The 21,584-nt window shown below is 39.6% G+C and overlaps 1 protein-coding gene and 4 pseudogenes across 3 annotated transcripts; all 5 read right to left on the bottom strand.

Moving 5' to 3' along the window:
* Positions 1–251: 251 nt before the first annotated feature.
* On the bottom strand, positions 252–6,867 carry LOC148932892 (disease resistance protein RGA2 pseudogene; annotated as a pseudogene). The gene is made up of 2 exons (XR_016135835.1): positions 488–6,867; positions 252–391 (listed from the first exon to the last, which is right to left on the bottom strand). The product of XR_016135835.1 is annotated as a disease resistance protein RGA2 pseudogene (transcript).
* LOC148932893 (putative disease resistance protein RGA1 pseudogene) lies at positions 2,219–3,556 on the bottom strand (annotated as a pseudogene).
* Positions 6,868–7,635: 768 nt separating the features above from the next.
* LOC148932894 (ABSCISIC ACID-INSENSITIVE 5-like protein 5) lies at positions 7,636–13,248 on the bottom strand. Of its 2 annotated transcripts, none has more exons than XM_089065758.1 (5): positions 9,652–13,248; positions 9,384–9,510; positions 8,795–9,198; positions 8,271–8,372; positions 7,636–7,995 (listed from the first exon to the last, which is right to left on the bottom strand). In XM_089065758.1, the coding sequence occupies exons 3-5, from the start codon at positions 9,056–9,058 to the stop codon at positions 7,921–7,923; spliced, it is 441 nt and encodes a 146-aa protein (XP_088921884.1). In that variant the 5' UTR covers positions 9,059–9,198; positions 9,384–9,510; positions 9,652–13,248; the 3' UTR covers positions 7,636–7,920. The 2 variants fall into 2 exon arrangements, with proteins under 2 accessions (XP_088921884.1, XP_088921883.1); XM_089065757.1 differs by having other exon boundaries at positions 9,353–9,510.
* Positions 13,249–13,407: 159 nt separating this feature from the next.
* LOC148932895 (uncharacterized) lies at positions 13,408–15,542 on the bottom strand (annotated as a pseudogene).
* A 2,582-nt stretch (positions 15,543–18,124) lies between these two features.
* LOC148932896 (disease resistance protein RGA2 pseudogene) lies at positions 18,125–21,429 on the bottom strand (annotated as a pseudogene).
* Between the last annotated feature and the right edge of the window lie 155 nt (positions 21,430–21,584).

The following is a 21,584-nucleotide window of genomic DNA, read 5'->3' on the forward strand; positions in this document are numbered from 1 at the left end:
CGTGCCATATCTGGTCTATGTTACAGCACCAACACTCGCCACACTAGCCAAAGGCAAGAGCTATGATTGACAATGAACCATGATGACATATGAACATATCTAGTCATGATTTTCGCCTCTTCCATTTTTAGGTTATGGATCCGCTACTGATCTGTTGAATCTTCGATGATGGAGTGCAACAATAATCTTTCACCCATAGGCATAACTCAACATAATAACAGTAAATCTCTAACTACAAGCACACAAAAAAATTCTTGCCAAAATATACTAAAAGAAGTTGAGCAAAACAGGAATTCAGCCACATATTCTAAGACACTTGCATTTGATGCACACTCAAAGATATACCACTTCGCCCCCTGCCACAATGCCAACTTTCAAAGTTCCTCCAACACTATGAAAAGTAAAGAAATAAACAAGAACACGAGTTAGTATATTGTACTATGTAAATAACAAATAAAGAAGAATACATTGAAATACAATTACTCACCATCTTTGTAATCTTTTATTCTCCAATGCTGTTTTTGGTACATCTTCTTAATCTTGAAGAATGATGTCACTTGAAAACAAATTACTAAAATCATAAGTAGATAAGTAGAAAAGAAGGTCTACTATGAGCCTAGTCAAATCATTCAACAAACTCTTCAAATTTGATTCTCAGAGTAAAATCATCTAACTACAAGCACACAATAAAAATCTTTCCACCAAATTCTTAAAAAAGTTGAGCAACACAGAAATTCAGTCACATTCTAAGACACTTGCATTCGACTCTAGGCACTCAGACAAAAAGTTGTTTCTAGTACATCTTCTTAATCTTGAAAGATGGATGTCACTTGAACATGAATTGTTAAAATCATAGTTAAGCTCGATTTGTTTAACACATAATCATCAAAAACAGATATATTATACTGGAGGAATATATATGCAGCGAACATGAGCAATCTTGTGCCAATCCTCTCCACTTCCTCTCTGACATCTCCTTTGCAGTTGTGGGCATCCATTGACTATTATATCTTCCAGATTTGGCAGAACTGGAATCGATACAACCTTTGGACAGTCTATAACAATGAGTGTATTAAGAGATGGTAGCTGATCTGGAAGTGATTCCAGCATAGGAAGATCTTGTAGTTGTAGCCAAGTGAGCTTCTGAAAGGCTTGAGGCAAGCGCGTCATCATAGGAAGTTGTGTTAAGAGGAGAAACTTAAGATTATGGAGATGTTTAATATCCTTTGTCAGCTCTACTAACTCTCGGCAGTCCCATATATTGAGGTAATCCAGAGCAGTAAGGTGCCCCAACATTCCTTCTGGTACACTGTACACATGTCATTGTCCGACAATGATCTAGACTTAATTTTGCAAGCTCTTTTAAGGCCTGCAAACCCTCTCTTGTCACAGAGATCTCTTTTGTATGCCAAATTGACAATGACCGGAGCTTACTGAACTTTGCCAATGTTTCCATTGGGAAACATGTCAGGCTCTCCTCAATATCCACTTCGAGATACATAGAAATGTCCTCCTCAAATAATATACCCAAAGTTGAGCTACTGCATCCTAGTATCTTCAACTTTTGAAAGGATGAGAGTGTTGGCAGTATTAATGAAGAGCAATGCTTAATCCTCAGAGTTTCCAGATTTGGGAATGCTTCTTTACTACTTTGTTGCTTCTTTGAGAGTCCCTTCAGATTTGGGAGATCAGTTAAAACCAGTTGTTTCAAACCCACGAACAGTATCTTTACTGGGTGACCACTCCCAACTTCTTCTTCTTCAATAATATACTCCATCCCCATATTCTTTATATACAACTTCTCAAGATGAGGTAACTCTCCAATTTTTGGAAAAGACCTAATATTTTCACAATCACTTATATAAATCTCAACTATTTTTCTCAGCGTTGAATTTTCCATCCAATGTGGAAGATATCTACCGCTGAAGCCTTCTATATAAAGAGATTAAGATAGGGGTGAGGTTCAAGTGCTTCCAACACCCTTTCATCAACTTCCACCACTAGCTTGGATAAATAATTTCTTTCCCATGACAAACTCAACTCTCGAAGATTTTTTTTTGTTCGCAATCTTTGCTTTATTTGCATCGATATGATCTTTTACTCTCTCCAGATGCATAATCTCCTTCACTAAGGTTCAAGCATTCCAGTTCCTCAAGTTGTTTATCTCTGTGGTCACCCACTATAAACATACTCAATGTTTTCAGGCCATTTAATTCTCTTATTTTAGGGGCATCTCACACAATGACTTGCAATCGGACAAATATAGATGTTGGAGATTAGCTAAGGAATTGAGCTTCTTAGGTAAAGCCACAAGCCTATGACACATGTCCAAGTTGAGGCTTTGCAAATTCCAAAGAGTACATAACGAGTTGGGGAGAGTGCGAATTTCAGAACGAGACAAATTCAAGTATCGCAAATGCTTAAGATTGCCTATGGAAGGAGGCAAATCTTTTATTGCTTTTCGAGTCGCATATAATACTCTTAAACTTGTGAGCTCCAAGATGGAAGTAATGTTCATATCTTGCTGAAAAACTTTAGGAAACAAGGCAGTTTTTTTTAGCAAATTTACCTCGCGGACAGTTGATGCACTTGCGAGATTTCTTTCAATTTGTATTCCCGGAACTTTGTTCTCCTTTATTGATTCTGCCAAATCATGAACGAGATCATGCATACTGATAATGTCATCACCATTTGTTTGTAGAAGAGATCTAAGCAGCAACTCATCACATATTTCATTCCCAACATATTCCACGTGCACATTCCCCTTTGATGAAATGTAGCCATGAGCTATCCATAGAAGGATTAGTTTTTCCTTTGCAATGTAATGATCCTTAGGGAAGGCTGCAAAATAAGCAAAGCATTGTCTAAGCTCCAATGGAAGATGATGATAGCTCAATCTCAACGCTGGCATGATCAAACTCTCTTTTGCCGACAACTTCCATATCTCACTGTCTCTCACATGTATCCATTCATCTTCTCTCCTTTTAAATCGTAGGATTCCTCCAAGCGTTGTAGCAGCCAGGGGCACTCCAGCACATTTCTTCACGATCTGTTTCCCAATTATTTCCAGATGTGGTGACACCTCTTCTCCTGGTCCAAAGGTGCGATGCTGTAACTGTGCCCAACAATGCATATCTGACAGCCCCTCAAGGAAAAGGCTTGGAAATGTTCTCATTATTTCAGCTACCTTCTTTTGACGTGTGGTGACAACGACCGATGAACCGGCTGAGCCACATGATAGAACATCTCTCAACTCAAACCATTTATTCTGGTGGTCGTTCCAGACGTCATCCATCACAATCAAATATCTTTTTTTGCTCAACAGTTCCCAGAGTCGACGCTCTATAGCATCCAAGTGCTGCAGATCCGAAGCTTCTCCACTCCCTGTGGCAGATTCAATCATGGCCTTTACCAAAGTCTTCATCTCAAAGTTATCAGAAACACAAACCCAAATCCTTACGTCGAAGTGCTCTTCCACCTGCGGATCGTTGAAGACTAGTCGAGCGAGAGTGGTCATCCCAAGGCCGCCAACACCTATGATTGGCAGCACGGACATCTCCCGTCTCTCCTTCACATCGTTCATCAAAATCTACACAATCTTGTCTTTATCTTCTTCCCTGCCATGAATCATGTTGGATATTTAGAGTGGATTCTTATTTGGGCTGTGTTATTTAGATTTGGCAGATCAGGAATCGATACAACCTTTGGGCAGTTCATAACAGTGAGTCCATAGAGAGATGGTAGCTGATCTTGGAGTGATTCCAGCTCAGGAAGATCATCTAGTTGTAGATTAGTGAGGTGCTGAAAGGCTTGAGGCAAGCGCGTTATCTGGGGAAGATACTGTAACAGGAGGTACTGAAGATTATGGAGGTATTTAATATCCTCTGGCAACTCTAGTAATTCTGGGCACTTCCATATGGTGAGGTACTCCAAAGCAGTAAGGTGCCGCAACATCCCTTCTGGTAAACATCTCATTGTCCGACAACTCTCTAGCCATAAACATGTAAGCTCTTTTAAGGATTCCAGACCTTCTCTTGTCCAAGAGATCTCTTTTGCATTATTAATTGTCAGTGACCGCAACTTACTAAACTTTTTCAGCGCTTCTATTGGGAAACAAGTCAGGTTCTCTTCAACCTCAATTGACAGCTTACTAGGAATGTCGTGCTCAGATAATAAAGCCAAGTCTGAGCTTCTACATCCTAGATACTTCAACTTTTCAAGGGACGAGATTGATGGCAATACAAATGAAGAGCAACGCTTGATACTTAGGCATTCCAGATTTGGGAATGCTTCTTTACTACTCTGTTGCTCTTTTGACAGTCCCTTAAGATTTGGGAGATCAGTTAAAAACAGTTGTTTCAGAGCCACGAACTGTATCGGTACTGGGTGCCCACTCCCAACTTCTTCTTCTTCAATAATATACTCCACCCCCATATTCGTTAAAAACAGATTCTCAAGATGGGGCAACTCTCCCAGTTTTGGAAAACGCCTAATATTTTCGCAATCAGTTATATTAATCTCAACTATTTTTCTCTGCGTTGAGTTTTCCATCCAACGTGGAAGATATCTACCACTGAAGCCTTGTATATAAAGACGTTCAAGATTGGGGTGAGGTTCAAGTGCTTCCAACACCCTTTCATCAACTTCCTTGACTAGCTTGGATAAAGCATTTCTTTCCCACGACAATCTCAAATTACGAAGATTGTTTTTCTCAGCAATCTTTGCTTTCTTAGCATCCATATGGTCTTTTACTCTCTCCAGATGCCTAATCTGAAGCCTTCCACTGATGTTCAAGCATTCCAATTCCTCAAGTTGGTTATCTCTCTTGAGACCCACAACAAACATACTCAACGTTTTCAGGCCATTTAACTCTCTAATTTTAGATGGCATCTCACACAATGACTTGCAGTTCCACAAACATAGATGTCGAAGATTACGTAAGGATGTGAGCTTCTTAGGTAAAGCCTCAAGCCTAACACAGTCATCCAAGTTGAGGATTTGCAAGTTCCAAAGAGTACATAACGAGTTGGGGAGAGCTTGCATTTCAGAATTAGACAAATCCAAGGATCGCAAATGTTTAAGATTACCGATGGAAGAGGCAAATCTTGTATTGTGCTACGAGGGGCATTTAACACTCTTAAACTTGTGAACTCCAAGATGGAAGTGATGTTCATATCTTGCTGAAAATATTTAGGAAATACAAGAGTTTTGTGTAGCAAATTTACCTCGCGGATAGTTGATGCACTTGCTAGATTTCTTTCACTTTGTACTCCGGGAACTTTGTTCTCCATAATTGACTCTGCCAGATCATGAACGAGATCGTGCATACTAATCCTGTTAATGTAATCCACGTCAGTTTGTAGAAGAGATCTGAGTAGTAGCTCATTGCATATTTGATTTCCAACATCTTCCACTTGAAGAGTCCCCTTTGATGAAATGTAGCCATGAGCCATCCATAGAAGGATCAGTTTTTCCTTTTTAATGTAATGATCCTTAGTAAAGGCTGCAAAATAAGCAAAGCATTGCCTGAGCTCCAATGGAAGATGATGATAACTCAGTCTCAAAGCAGGTATTATCACACTCTCTTTTGCCGACAGCTTCCATATATCACTGTCTCTCACATGTAACCATTCCTCTTCTCTCCTTTTAAACCGTAGGATTCCTCCAAGCGTTGTCGCAGCGAGGGACACTCCAGCACATTTATTCACGATCTGTTTCCCAATTATTTTGAGCTGTGGAGACACCTCTTCACCTGCTCCGAAGGCACGTTGCCTCATCAGCGCCCAACAATGCTCATCCGGCAACCCCTCAAGCCAATGACATGGCAGTGTAGTCATTATATCAGCAACATTCCTCTGGCGTGTGGTGACGACGACAGATGAGCCACTTGAGCCACATGATAGAACTTCCCTCAACTCAAACCATTTATCTTGGTGCTCGTTCCAAACGTCATCCATAACGATCAAATATCTTTTTTTGCTCAGCAACTCACAGAGGTGACGCTCTGCAGCATCCAAGTGCTGCAGATCTGAAACTTTTCCACTCCCTCTAGTGGTAGATTCAATCATGGCCTTCACCAAAGTCTTCATTTCAAAGTTATCAGAAACACAAACCCAAATCCTCACTTCAAAGTGCTCTTTCACTAGGGGATCGTTGAATACTAGTCGAGCGAGAGTGGTCTTCCCAAGGCCGCCAACACCGATGATTGGCAGCACGAACATCTAATGTTTCTCCTTCACATCATTCACCAAAATCTTCACAATTTTGTCTTTATCTTCTTCTCTGCCTTGAATCTTATCAGGCTCGTTCAACAGGGAAGCCGTCTCGCGTGAGGCAAGAGCAAATTCTCTTGGCCTATCAAGAGAGAACTCATGCAGAAACTTAGCACGCTCCGCTGCAACAACCTCCACTTTCTCGTTGACCTGCTTCATCCTCCTTGCGATGTTGTGGCGATACAATAATTTCTTGAGGCTATAGCGGCTGAGTTTGGAATGAGAGTGGTTGAGTTTGGAGACATGAGTGTTGCACTCATCCAAAATGTCATCAATCTCATAAGCAAGAGCGGTGAGCTTTTGCAGCCAGTTTCGAATTGGCTTGCTCTCGATTTGCTTGTCTTCGGCATCCTCCAACACAGCTTGGATAGTGGTGAGAGTGCTGCAGAGCTTCTTCATCTCATCATCGACGCCCAAGATCAGTCCGATCTGCTCCTTGATAAGGGAGCTCAAATTGTCAAGAAGGAGTTGAAGAAATGCCTCTGCCATTATGAAACAACAATAGTTTACTTTTCTTCTTCTGATAGCCAAATGAGAAATTTGAGAGGAATGTGTGTTTATGTTAGCAAGAATAGAATTGTTCAAGCTTAGAAAGTATACTTTGTAAAAGTAAACGACTTGGGCCACATGACGATTATCCATATGTTTTATAAAGTTATACGAATTTTACAAATTCATGTCCAGTCGTTTGATGCTATGATCCAAATGACCCTCTTAATGCTTTTTCATATATATTGGTTCCAATAGGACCACATTGCATTGCCTTTCTACAATAATTTAAAGTGGAATTATTCTCTCACCACTTAGTAGCCCAGATAATTGCAACTACATATATTTGGGTTTTGACTATATAAAATTGTGACATATACATAGTTCTATCTTAACGCACAACACAACTAATATATGGATGTCAGTTTTATATTACATGGAAGTCATTTTTGGTTCATAATAGAAAAGATGACCTATGTATTACTCCCTCTATTCTGTAAAAATTGATTACTAATTATGGACTTTAATCATTTTCCAATCCCAAAATAGCTAAACTAAACATATTCAAGATAGCAAATCGATATGCCACCAATTTACCAAGATCATATTTTTAGTTTTGGTTTTTCGATTTTGAGCCAATATCAAATCAAGCAAAACTGAACGAATTGCTATATTAGCTTATCAATTAATCTATATCCATATGGTAAATTACATAAATGATTATTTTAGATCCAAATCTAATAAGTGATTTTATGGTATAGTATGCAACCGGATTACAAGAATAAATCCAAATCTAATAAGTGATTTTATGGTATAGTATGCAACCGGATTACAAGAATAAAACAAGTTAAAAAAGGACTTAAAAATAACAAAATTAAAACAGAGTAAAAATAACAAAATTAAAACACGAACACGAATACGAACACTAGAAACACGACACTTTGGGAGTTGGGAACAGCACTCTACCAATCTTTGTACCTAATCGACTACCCTTCCTTTTTAAAACTTTTTCCACATACATTCCATTGAAACATGAGATATGCATCCTAAGGCGAAGAAGCGCTACTCCTCTAACTCTCTCTGTACTCATCTACAACAACAGGAACCACGTCGTATTCTATGTACTATTTAAACAGACGTATCTCGTTCCATGTGTCCCTTACCACGGCCCAGTTTGCGTCCTTGTCAAGCACTGTCGCTTCGCCCCACTCTGCTGTTTCACCATCTCCAGCGCCTGCCAGCATCAAACAGAAAGATTATGAGAAGGTGCTCGTTTCAGATGGGGTTCATTATCTCTTCCCATCAGCGATGCTAGAGTGATATAATGGGAAAAGTGGTCTCAATAAAATATCAGAGAATGAGTCTTGATGGGAAGAGCCGACTTCGTCTAGTGAAAATTCAATTTTCGGAAAATTGGATCAGTAGGGAGCGGAAACGAACATTCCATGACCATTGCCGTATATCAAATGTTATAATCAAAACTTGTGGGGTGAAGGTGAAGCAACGAACCTGATTCTTCTGCACTTCCATTATCTCCGCCTGTTTCTTCTGCAATTGTTCGTTTTCCTCCTTTAATTTAGCAACTTCTGCTTCCAACTCCATGGTGTAAGCCTGCAAGAACCCAAAAGGAGAGCTGGTTAGTCAATTTCAACGTCTAATTCCAACGTCTAATATGGTAATTTAGTGTAAGCACACACTAGACCGCCTATCACAATACAACTGTGCTGCATAAGACATCCAATTTTCTTATTCAAATGTTTTTGGGGACGTCCATGCACGATAAAAGAAGTTTGACGATCATAACTTAGAAAATGGCAAGAACACGAAATCTATAGTCGTTTGTCTATGCAGCACTTTGTTATTAAAGCCCAACTTCTACTTCCTTCTCGAGGAGTTGTTACATCAGACATCACAAACATATAAATCTTTCGACATGGAAACATATAGAATACGTTCGATCTTCATGTTATGGAATTCTAGTCCTAGAACTTAAATGAAGAAACATCAAAGCCAATAACTGTAAGGTTTTTTACCTGCTTACGAGCTCGTGACCTTGCAGCCGACTCTCTGTTCTTTATCATCCTCCTCTGCCTCCATTCAACCACCTTCTCCAGAGCAGCACTCTTCCGACCCCTCAAACCCCCGTTAAACACGTAAGGAACAGGTGACACTGAAGACGAAAAAGCACTCTTAGAGAGCCCGTCTGACGAAACAGCTGGAGTTCCATTAGACCCCAAACCAACCATCCCAAGCCCTCCACCTTGCAAAGCTGAATTATGGACTGGTGAGTTATTCATACCCGGTCAGAAATCCCAACCATTCCGCCCCTAATCCGTGGGCTACTGAACTGACCGTTACTTGGAATCCCCATAGCTGATCCATAACCCATCGCGAACTGGTTTGGAAGGATCTGCTGAGGCTGATGATTCTCCATTTGCTGTAACTCACAAACAATGTACATATATAAATGAACACTAGAAACAGAACATACACTGTGCCAATCTTTGTACAATTCATCAAAAACAAATGCATCCTAAGGCGAAGAAGCGCTACAACAGCAGGAACCACGTCATCCTCTATGTACTACTTACACAGGCATATCACGTTCCACAAGGCGCTTACCACGGCTCAGCCTGCATCCTTCCCAAGCACTATACCTCTTCGCCCCACTCTGCTGTTTCAGCCAAAACGAGCACTTCTCGTTGTGGATGGCCGGAGGGGTTCATTATTTCATCCCACCAGCAATGCCCTGATACATAAATTGCAAATATTATAAACACAATGGAGGAGATCTCTCAAGAAGTCATATTTCACATCAAATATGTAAAACAAGATTTTCATTAAGAATACAACCAACATATTTCTTCTGAGGAATTGATATAACAATTACCATGGAAGTAAAGATCCATCATATCAGCATCATGGATTGTTTTGAATTTATCAAACAAAGCAGCATCATGCCCTGTTGAGAGGTCGGGATTTTGCACGCGTGTCGTAGGCGCGTGTCCCTTCCTATTCAACAAGATTTATAAATTCCCACTTTCCAAAATACTATTAATTAGTATATGGTAAGTTAGGGTGTCGAACCCACGAGGAACGGTAGCATCCGTTATGCATTTCAACACTTAGAAAGGGTTTTGGCGATACCACCACGCTCTAAATTGGGGGTGGGAACTGAACTACAAAATATAAATAACACTTAAGCTAAGATTGTAACTAAACATGCAAATAAAATACAATAAGAAGAAAGCAATTAAACTGAAACGCAGACTGAGCAAGTTGGTAAACTGGGCAAGTTTAGCAGCAAAATCAGAACAGTGGCGAGAAAGATAACAACACTTTGTATAATAGCATTTTCGGGAATAAAAGGAACAAGGGGAAAAGAACCAGCTTCTGCCACGAAAAATACTAAGTAAAAGAGGCATAAAGAACTAAGTAGAAGGCTGCTAACTAAATTCTAAGTGTTCACACCTAAATGAAAGCTAGAGAAGCTAATTTACTAGGAAAGAGACACTTAAAAGGTAATTCTAAAAGCCTACTTAACTAGCTAGTTTGGAGACTTCCTAAGGTGACTAAACTGACATGAAAAGCATGAGAGAGAGAGTTTAAAACTGATTTTGGAGGCTCCATGTCAATGAGTGAAAAGGGATTGTACTAGTTGCTTGCTATGGGCTATTATCCAATGGTCAAAAGTAGTAGACAACTAAACTAAACAAAGGATAAAAGGATTAGCAATTTGAAATCAGATTTTTGGGTTCCTAAATACACTAAGGCACGAAAACTATGAGAAAAGAGAGACTAAAAGACTGCTACACACTTAACTATGCTAAAGAAACACAAGATCAACAAGTTAACTACCTAATTATGCCTTGAAAACACCAAATAAAAAGCTGAAAATTAGCAACTTGGAGAAGATGAACAAGCTTAAGAACATTCAACAATGGAGGATAGAAATAACTAAAGAAACTGCAGCAACTAAAACACATTAGCTAGCATACAAGAACAAAGCTATTAAGCAAGGGAAAATCACCAACAATTGCAACTTAAATACACAAACGTTTTCTCTTCTTTTTTTTTTACTGATTTTCGAAATTAAAAAGATGGAAAAAAAGGATTAACTAGCTGACCTAAACACTTAGAAAAGATCAAAGAAATAAGATGCAAAAAGTGAAATCTAAACAAGCTAAGCAAGTAAAACTAAACTAGCAACAACCACTGTTTCTTTTTTCTTTTCTTCAATCAAAAGCTTCAAGTAGAATCAGCCCCTGCAAGACCCTTTCAAAAGCATAAAAAACTTCAAATAAACAAGCAAAGGAATCAACAAGGACAAAGGCTAGCTAGAGAACGAAAATAGTAAAACCAAAGCAAGAGATTAACTAAATGCTCAAGAACACCAACAACCAACCATAAATGCTAAACACCTAGAGATTTAAATACACCAAAAGCTCTTTATGATCAGCCCAACAACCTTAACTAGAGAGTTAAGATGCTGGAAAATGAGTACAAACAAGGAACTAGATCATTCAAAGCATTAAAACACTACATAACAACAAGCTTCACCCCATGGTGAGCAAAAGTGGCAATGGCTGCCTATGGTTCGAAATTTACTTCAAGGATGAGAGAAAACTAAGCTTAGAGAGAGGAAATAAAACTAACTAAAGCTAGCTAAAAGTGGTGTCCCAAAAGTTAGGCCAAAAGATAAGCTTTGTTGTTTTTTTGTTACACATCTTCCAACCAATCTGATGTGGAAGGCTTCTCCACTCCCAATGATGGTAGTTGGCTTCTTTTGCCTTCAAAAGTGTCTCTTGTGGCCATTGGTAGCACAAAGACTCGTCAATTTAACTTTGAAATGCGACTTTAGAGAGCTGTCAGCATTGCTTGGATAGTGGCCAATCCATCAAACTGGGCAGTTTGTGTCTTGTGGATTCCTTCCTTCTCCAAATACTCAATTTGTATCCAATTTGCCTCTACTTTTGCATGTAATCCAGAATCCATTCCATTAGCATGCTCGTCGGGCCACTCCATTCATTTCCTGCCAAAACATGCATCTTTATATGCAAATTTTCAACAATATAGCATGAAAAGTGACTCCAAAATGGTGACGAATGCTAGCCTATCAAACCTCCTCACACTTGGTTCATACTTGTCCCAAGTATGTGGTTGAGCTTTTTTCTCCAGTGCTAGCTCAAGTCACCCCCTCTCTCTCAACACACTAATTAAAACAACCTTACACAAACATGTACAAGACACAAACACAAAACAAGACTCGAACGAAAATATACAAAACTACAAGGGTCAAGCTTATCAAACACAAACCATACTCAACCTCCCCTAAATTCAAGCAAGAATGCAGTCCAACTGATTTTTCTCCTCAAAATATGTCAGTTTTGTCAAGATCGTTAAGCACTACTCATAAGTTCAAGTTTCACCCAAGTCACCTCTCAAAGTGTAATGTGTTTCACTCAAAGCTCACCACAAGCACTCAAAAAGATATCACTTAGTCAAAATAGCTCGAAAGGGGCTTTGAGAGGGTTGTAGCGGGGCTTACGGACCTTTTGAATTGCATCGGATGGATCCTAGGGGTCCTAAGCTTGATGTAGAGAGTGAAACCATGCATTTGAAGTGTGTACACACTTACAAAAATCAAACCAAAGCATGATGAACTTATGATCTTCTAATATAGCTTTGTCGCACGTCAACATTTTCTTCTTCCTTTTTGTGCTTTTCTTTTCTGTCCCGTACTTCTTACATCATCTTTTTCTGATTCCTTTTTCTCTTTCTTTTCCTTTTGTCTTGTTCTTGCTTTTCATCTTTTCCCCCCTTTTTTTTCTGTCTCATACTTCTTCTTTTTTTTTTCTTTTCTTTTCTTGTTCTTCTGCTCTTCTCTGATCTTCTTTTTCTGTTTCTTTTTCTTCTCTCTCTTTTTCTCTTTTTCCGACATTTTCTTGATCTTTTTCTCAAAAGGTTCTCAAGGAAACACCATTCTTCATCTTCAAACGGGATAAGATTCACCACATTTGGCTTGACTAAGCAAGTGTGTAATATGCATAGTTGGGGTGTGGATGTAGGCATTCATGTGGCTTGGGAAAAAATATATTCTTGGCTATGAATGAACAAGGCCTAGGCTTCAAAATGGATCACTAGGGATAGCTCATTAGGTAGGATTATCAACAAAATTAAGGCTCAAGTGGCTATCCTAATGCCCTCTAACGTTTGCCAAAATGACCAAGCGATATCCAAGATTGTGCAAGTCACACACACTCAATAACTCTCTCAAAAAGATAGTAGAAAGTATTCTACTTTTAGAAACAAAAACTGAGGTTAAACAAATGAGTAGTGCTCTACTTTTCCGTCGTACTCAACTTCATTCAATCAAAACCACAGGTTCTTGAATAATTTTTCAAAACAAAGCAAGTCATTTTTTTTATACGATTCAACAAGTCAATTTTTTTTCATTTTTTTGCTACGATTATCATTACCAAATCATGCATCTGGGCTTGGGAAAAAGATAAAACGCGACACTTTACAAAAACGGCACAATACAACACGACCAAACAACAAAACAAACCTCCTCCTCGCACTTAGACCTTGCTTGCCCTCAAGCAAGTTTGGTTAAAATGTTGGAAAAGGAAACACATCACATAAAACTTAGAAAACCAAGAACGACACACCAGAATCCCACCTCCTCACACTTGGGCATTGCTTGCTCGAGAGCAAGTAGACCAAGTGTTTAGAGAAAGATTACTAACAACACATAACAATCACGAAGCATGCATCAAGGCCGACAAGGCCACAACAAATACAAAACAAGGCCGACAAGGCCACAATTACAAAAACTTCAAAATAAACACATACATCACACATGTAACACATATATACTACAAATAAAAGAGAGGATTGGATAGAAATCACCTCCCCCTCACAAAGCGGGGGGTACAGGCTGATGTGACAGGTGGTGCTAGAGCTAGTGCAGCTGCCTCCTTTGGTTTCAATCTCAGGCTCATGTGTTGGCTCGGCGGCTCCTTTAGCTTCGGCTACTTTATCCACTATGGCATCCAGACTGCCATGTTCAACAAACTGGGCAGCACACGAGTGTTCCTTTGGAAATGCATCGTCGAATCTTGCATTCCAATCCTTCCAAGTAGAAGCATTCAACTTCCTCTTAGGAATCTCTGTAGAGTTTGGAGCCCTTCTCTGAACTCATGTAAAGCATGCAAACATCGGGACTTATACACAACATGTCGTCGGCCGAAGTCCAACCGGTCAACTCTTTTTGCCTCTTTAAAACTTTGGTTAGCTCTTCTTCTTGGCTCTTGTCTAGGCTACTGATCGTGGCAACGGTCTCATTTGAGTCCAAAGATTTGAAGCCGGAAGGAAATGCATTCGGATCCAATTTAGGCGGATAAATCTCCAACAGTAGCAACTCCTCCTCCACGCTTAGGCTGGGCAGCTCATTCTGACTAGGCAGTTCCTCAGGATCTGGCAGTTTACATCTCTCGGGCGGGTTTGTGTGATTCTTCTTCTTACACCAAGTCATTATTTCAGTCTCTATCTCCTCATCACTAAGCCCTTGAGTGTTGAATAACTTGCATTCATTAAGTTCTTCGAGCTCAACTTGTTTCTTAATGGAGGGCAATGGATACATATCTTGCAACAACTCGGCTTCAAGAAAGTCGGGATCTTTCAACTCTTTGATCAACTTCTTACCTTCGCCACTTTCCAACTCACTATTGATGATAACAGAGAGAGTGTTATTTTTCCCAAAGCAAACATGGTTGAGTTTGGTGGGCGGCGGCTTGAACTTAGGTGACCGAACTTCCAACGATACCAATTCAGTTCGTCTGGATTAGGCAGCTTGCTAGTAGACTTTGCATGCTCAAACTTTTTGCATCCCTTCATGATGGTCTCTTCTGGTCTTATTGGTATCGGTGTAGACCCATCAGTGTAGACCCATCAGGTTGAATGATGATATTCTCTTCAATCTCCTCATCGCTATCATCTTCATCTTCAAACCAAGGAGTCACCTGACTTGGGCAGTGTGTTGCACTGGGCAATCTGGGCCCCTTTTCCAATGTTTCCCGGGGTCCTTTGTTTGAGTCATTGTCGAATGAAGCTTTCAACTCTTTCCCAGACCTAAAGAGAATCTGATTAAAGGTCTCCTTCCTTGGTTGTTGCACTTGAGCCAGAATTCCTCCATCATTCCCACGCATATTATTGATGGAAGTCGCCAATTGTGTCATTTGGCATGCAAGATGATCAAGACTAATCATTTGCTCATATTGTTCATCATGCATCTCATGCACTACATTGTAATTGGCTTCCAAATTGTTTTGCATGAGTTGTTGGGAAGTGATTAGATCCTCCATCATTTCTTCTAAGCACTTTGGTGGCATTGACGGATGATTTGATTGACATTGGCCAAGTTCTTGTGGCTGAAAACACGGAGGGAATCCACTTGGATCCGGAGGCCAATAAACATGATTTACATCTGTACCTTGGAAATCTTGGTGATGTATTTGTGGTGGTAGACCTTGACATTTTTTATTAGGATCGGTCCATACAAAATCGGAGCAATCACCCCATCCAAGATCGTATGGATCTGTGAAATGATCCATGCTGCCCTTTAATGGCACACAACTCCTTGACTAGACAAGCTGGCCATTCTGTGGAACTGGACAACTCGAGGAACTGCCCTGCTTATCTTCTCAAACCGGCTTCCTCACGCAGCCTCTTCGTCGTCTTCTTAATTGTAATATCGAACAACAACCTTGGAGAAAAGGACCTGCTCATAAACTAGAAATCAAATGAAAAAAGAGAAAAAACAACAACAAAAAAAACAAGTAAAAAACTATATACAATAAGTGTAGAAAAACATAACAAGACAACAACACCGTTCCCCGGCAACGGCGCCATTTGAGAGGTCGGGATTTTGCACGCGTGTCGTAGGCACGTGTCCCTTCCTATTCAACAAGATTTATAAGTTCCCACTTTCCAAAATACTATTAATTAGTATATGGTAAGTTAGGGTGTCGAACCCACGAGGAACGGTAGCATCCGTTATGCATTTCAACACTTAGAAAGGGTTTTGGCGATGCCGCCACGCTCTAAATTGGGGGTGAGAACTGAACTACAAAATATAAATAACACTTAAGCTAAGATTGTAACTAAACATGCAAATAAAATACAATAAGAAGAAAGCAATTAAACTGAAACGCAGACTGGGCAAGTTGGTAAACTGGGCAGTTTAGCAGCAAAATCAGAACAGTGGCGAGAAAAATAACAACACTTTGTATAATAGCATTTTCGGGAATAAAAGGAACAAGGGGAAAAGAACCAGCTTCTGCCACGAAAAATACTAAGTAAAAGAGGCAAAAAGAACTAAGTAGAAGGCTGCTAACTAAATTCTAAGTGTTCACACCTAAATGAAAGCTAGAGAAGCTAATTTACTAGGAAAGAGACACTTAAAAGGTAATTCTAAAAGCCTACTTAACTAGCTAGTTTGGAGACTTCCTAAGGTGACTAAACTGACATGAAAAGCATGAAAGAGAGAGTTTAAAACTGATTTTGGAGGCTCCATGTCAATGAGTGAAAAGGGATTGTACTAGTTGCTTGCTATGGGCTATTATCCAATGGTCAAAAGTAGTAGACAACTAAACTAAACAAAGGATAAAAGGATTAGCAATTTGAAATCAGATTTTTGGGTTCCTAAATACACTAAGGCACGAAAACTATGAGAAAAGAGAGACTAAAAGACTGCTACACACTTAACTATGCTAAAGAAACACAAGATCAACAAGTTAACTACCTAATTATGCCTTGAAAACACCAAATAAAAAGCTGAAAATTAGCAACTTGGAGAAGATGAACAAGTTTAAGAACATTCAACAATGGAGGATAGAAATAACTAAAGAAACTGCAGCAACTAAAACACATTAGCTAGCATACAAGAACAAAGCTATTAAGCAAGGGAAAATCACCAACAATTGCAACTTAAATACACAAACGTTTTCTCTTCTTTTTTTTTTTACTGATTTACGAAATTAAAAAGATGGAAAAAAAGGATTAACTAGCTGACCTAAACACTTAGAAAAGATCAAAGAAATAAGATGCAAAAAGTGAAATCTAAACAAGCTAAGCAAGTAAAACTAAACTAGCAACAACCACTGTTTCTTTTTTCTTTTCTTCAATCAAAAGCTTCAAGTAGAATCAGCCCCTGCAGGACCCTTTCAAAAGCATAAAAAACTTCAAATAAACAAGCAAAGGAATCAACAAGGACAAAGGCTAGCTAGAGAACGAAAATAGTAAAACCAAAGCAAGAGATTAACTAAATGCTCAAGAACACCAACAACCAACCATAAATGCTAAACACCTAGAGATTTAAATACACCAAAAGCTCTTTATGATCAGCCCAACAACCTTAACTAGAGAGTTAAGATGCTGGAAAATGAGTACAAACAAGGAACTAGATCATTCAAAGCATTAAAACACTACATAACAACAAGCTTCACCCCATGGTGAGCAAAAGTGGCAATGGCTGCCTATGGTTCGAAATTTACTTCAAGGATGAGAGAAAACTAAGCTTAGAGAGAGGAAATAAAACTAACTAAAGCTAGCTAAAAGTGGTGTCCCAAAAGTTAGGCCAAAAGATAAGCTTTGTTGTTTTTTTGTTACACATCTTCCAACCAATCTGATGTGGAAGGCTTCTCCACTCCCAATGATGGTAGTTGGCTTCTTTTGCCTTCAAAAGTGTCTCTTGTGGCCATTGGTAGCACAAAGACTCGTCAATTTAACTTTGAAATGCGACTTTAGAGAGCTGTCAGCATTGCTTGGATAGTGGCCAATCCATCAAACTGGGCAGTTTGTGTCTTGTGGATTCCTTCCTTCTCCAAATACTCAATTTGTATCCAATTTGCCTCTACTTTTGCATGTAATCCAGAATCCATTCCATTAGCATGCTCGTCGGACCACTCCATTTGTTTCCTACCAAAACATGCATCTTTATATGCAAATTTTCAACAATATAGCATGAAAAGTGACTCCAAAATGGTGACGAATGCTAGCCTATCACCTGTATATACGAATTCATCCAAGTATAAGCACAAAAAAAGAATCCTGCCACCAAATGCTTAAAAAAAGTAGAGCAAAACACATAAATTCACCCACAAATTCGAAGACACTTGCATTCAACTCTGCCCACTGGAACATGTACTTGATTCGCCCCTTGTCACTACGCCAACTTTCCGAAGATCCTCCAACACTATGAAAAATAAAGAAATAACAAAGAATAAGTGTTAGTGTATTGTATATATAAAGTTTTAAGTGATAAAGATGAATACATTGAAATACAATTACCCACCATCCTTGTATTCTTTCTTCAAAGTATCTTCTTCATCTTAATAAATGAAGTCAATGGAAGAAAAATTACTAAAATCATAGTTAAGCTGGATTTGTTCAACAAAAAATAGTTGAATTATATTCTAGAAAAGTCGACGTGGCGAACGTGGGAAATCTTGTGCCAATCCTCTCCACTTCCTCTCTGATAGCGCATTTCCAATTGAGGGCATCCAAGGACCGTTAGTGATTTCAGTTTCGACAAAGCTGGAACCGATACAATCTTTGCGCAATCCTTAACAAAGAGCATATTAAGTGATGGTAGTTGATCTGGGATTGATTCTAGCTCTGGAAGATCCTCTAGGTGTAGATTAGTGAGGTGCTGAAAAGCTTGAGGCAAGTACGTCATCTTGGGAAGGGTGCATAACCAGAGGCGGCAAAGATTATGGAGATGTTCAATATCCTCTGGAAGCTCTACTAATTCTGGGCACTTCCGTATGCTAAGAACCTCCAGAGTAGTAAGGTGGCGCAACATCCCTTCTGGTAAACATCTCATTGTCAGACAACTATGTAGACTTAATTGTGTAAGCTGTTTTAAGGCTTGCAGACCTTCTCTTGTCACAGAGATCTCTTTTGCATTCTCAATTGTCAATGACCGAAGCTTACTGAACTTTGCCAGTGTTTCAATTGGGAAACATGTGAGGCTCTCTTCAATTTCGATGGACAAATCACTAGGAATGTCATGCTCAAATAATAAAGCCAAATCTGAACTTCTGCATGACAGTTTCTCCAACTTTTCGAGGGACGAGAGTGATGGAAATACTAACGAATAGCAACGCTTAATATGTAGGTTTTCAAGATTTTGGAATGCTTCTTCATTACTTTCTTGCTTCTCTGAGAGTCCCTTCAGATTTGGGAGATCTGATAAATAAAGAAATGTCAGAGTTGGGAATTGTTTCTTTACTGGGTGTCCACACCCAACTTCTTCTTCATCAATTATGTACTCCAACCCCACATTCCTTAAGATCAACCTCTCAAGATGAGGTAGCTCTCCCAGTTTTGAAAAACGCCTAAGATTTTCACAATTACTTATATCAATCTTAACTATTTTTCTCAGTGTTGAATTTGTCATCCAACATGGAAGATATCTACCACTAAAGCCTTGTATGAAAAGATGTTCAAGATTGGGGTGAGGTTCAAGTGCCTCCAACACTCTTTCATCAACTTCCTCCTCTAACTGGTATAAATCGTTTCTTTCCCACGACAAACTCAAATCTCGTAGATTGTGTTTATCAGCAATCTTTGCTTTCTTTGCATCCATATGGTCTTTTACTCTCTCCAGATGTCTAATCTCAAGCCTTCCACCGAGGTTCAAGCATTTCAGTTCCTCAAGTTGGTCATCTTTCTTCATACCTACTACAAACATACTCAATGTTTTGAGGCCATTTAACTCTCTAATTTTAGATGGCATCTCACACAATGAGTTGCACCCATATAAACATAGATATTGGAGATTTCGTAAAGTTGAGAGCTTCTTAGGTAAAGCCACAAGCCTATTACAGTAATCCAAGTTGAGGATTTGCAAATTCCAAAGAGTACATAACAAGCCCGGGAGAGTGCGAATTTCAGAACGAGATAAATTCAAAATTCGCAAATGTTTAAGATTGCCAATGGAAGAAGGTAAACCTTTTATTGCTAGACTAGTTGCATCTAATACTCTTAAACTTGTGAGCTCTAAGATGGAAGTAATGTTCATATCTTGCTGAAAAGTTTTGGGAAAAACTGCAATTTTTTTTAGCAAATTTACCTCGCGGATAGTTGATGTACTTGTGAGATTTCTTTCACTTTGTACTCCTGTGACTTTGTTCTCCATTATTGATTCCGCAAGATCATGAACGAGATCATGCATACTAATCCTGTTCGTGTAATCCACTTGTAGAAGAGATCGGAGTAGTAGCTCATCACATATTTGATTTCCAACATCTCCTAGTTGTAGAGTCCCCTTTGATGAAATGTATCCATGAGCAATCCATAGAAGGATCAGTCGTTCCTTTTCAATGCAATGATCCTTAGGAAAGGCTGCAAAATATGCGAAGCATTGTCTGAGTTCCAGTGGAAGATGATGATAGCTCAATCTCAACGCTGGCATGATCAAACTCTCTTCTGCTGACAACTTCCAAATATCATTATCTCTCACATATATCCACTCATATTCCTTTCTTTTAAACCGTAGGATTCCTCCAAGCGATGTAGCAGCTAGAGGCACTCCAGCACATTTCTTTACGATCTGATTCCCAATTATCTTCAATTGTGACGACACTTCTTCTCCTGGACCGAAGGCGCGCTGCTCCAGTAGCACCCAACAGTGCTCATCCGACAGCCCCTCAAGGTAATAACATGGAAGTGTTGTCATTATATCAGCAACCTTCTTCTGACGTGTGGTGACGATGACAAATGAGCCTGTTGAGCCACATGATAGAACATCTCTCAACTCAAACCATTTATCCTGGTGGTCGTTCCAGACATCATCCATCACAATCAAGTATCTTTTTTTGCTCAACAAGTCCCAGAGGCGACGCTCTACAGCATCCAAGTGCTGCAGACACGAAGCTTCTCCACTCCCCATGGCAGATTCAATCATGGCCTTCACTAAGGTCTTCATCTCAAAGTTTTCAGAAACACAAACCCAAATCCTTACATCGAAGTGCTCTTCCACCTGTGGATCGTTGAATACTAGTCGAGCGAGAGTGGTCTTCCCAAGGCCACCAACACCGATGATTGGCAGCACGGAGATCTCCTGTTTTTCCTTCCCATCATTCAACAACATCTTCACAATGTTGTCTTTATCTTTTTCCCTGCCATGAATCTTATCAGACTCGTTCAACAGGGAAGCCGTCTCGCGTGAGGCAAGATCAACTTCTCTTGGCCTATGAACAGGCATCTCACGCAGATGAAACCTACCACGCTCCGCAGCAATGGCCATCATTTTCTCGTTGACTTGCTTCATTCTTCTTGCGATGTTGTGGCGATACAAAAAATTCTTGAGGCTTTTGCGGTTGAGCTTTGAATGAGTGTTGTTGAGTTTGGAGACATGAGTGTTGCACTCATCCAAAATGTCATCAATCTCATAAGCAAGAGTGGTGAGCTTCTGCAGCCAGTCACGAATTGGCTTGCTCTGGATTTGCTTGTCTTCCGCATCCTCCAACACAGCTTGGATGGTGGTGAGAGTGCTGCAGAGCTTCTTCATTTCATTGTCAACGCCCAAGATCAGTCCGATCTCCTCCTTGATAAGAGAGCTCAGATTATCAAGAACGAGTTGAAGAAATGCCTCTGCCATTTTGGAAAAACAACAATTTTCGATTCGTTTCCAGTAGCCAAAAACAACAACAATTTTCGTAATGAGATTTGAGAAGGATGAATGTGAGTGAAGGGATTGCACGTAAACGGTCTAAGTGTTTTACTATGTCAATTTCTATTTGCTAGTTGTTAATA

This window comes from Salvia hispanica, chromosome 2 (genome assembly GCF_029641045.1).
Source record: "Salvia hispanica isolate PSC_SH4W2 chromosome 2, Shi_PSC_v1, whole genome shotgun sequence".
Taxonomy (NCBI): Eukaryota; Viridiplantae; Streptophyta; class Magnoliopsida; order Lamiales; family Lamiaceae; genus Salvia; species Salvia hispanica.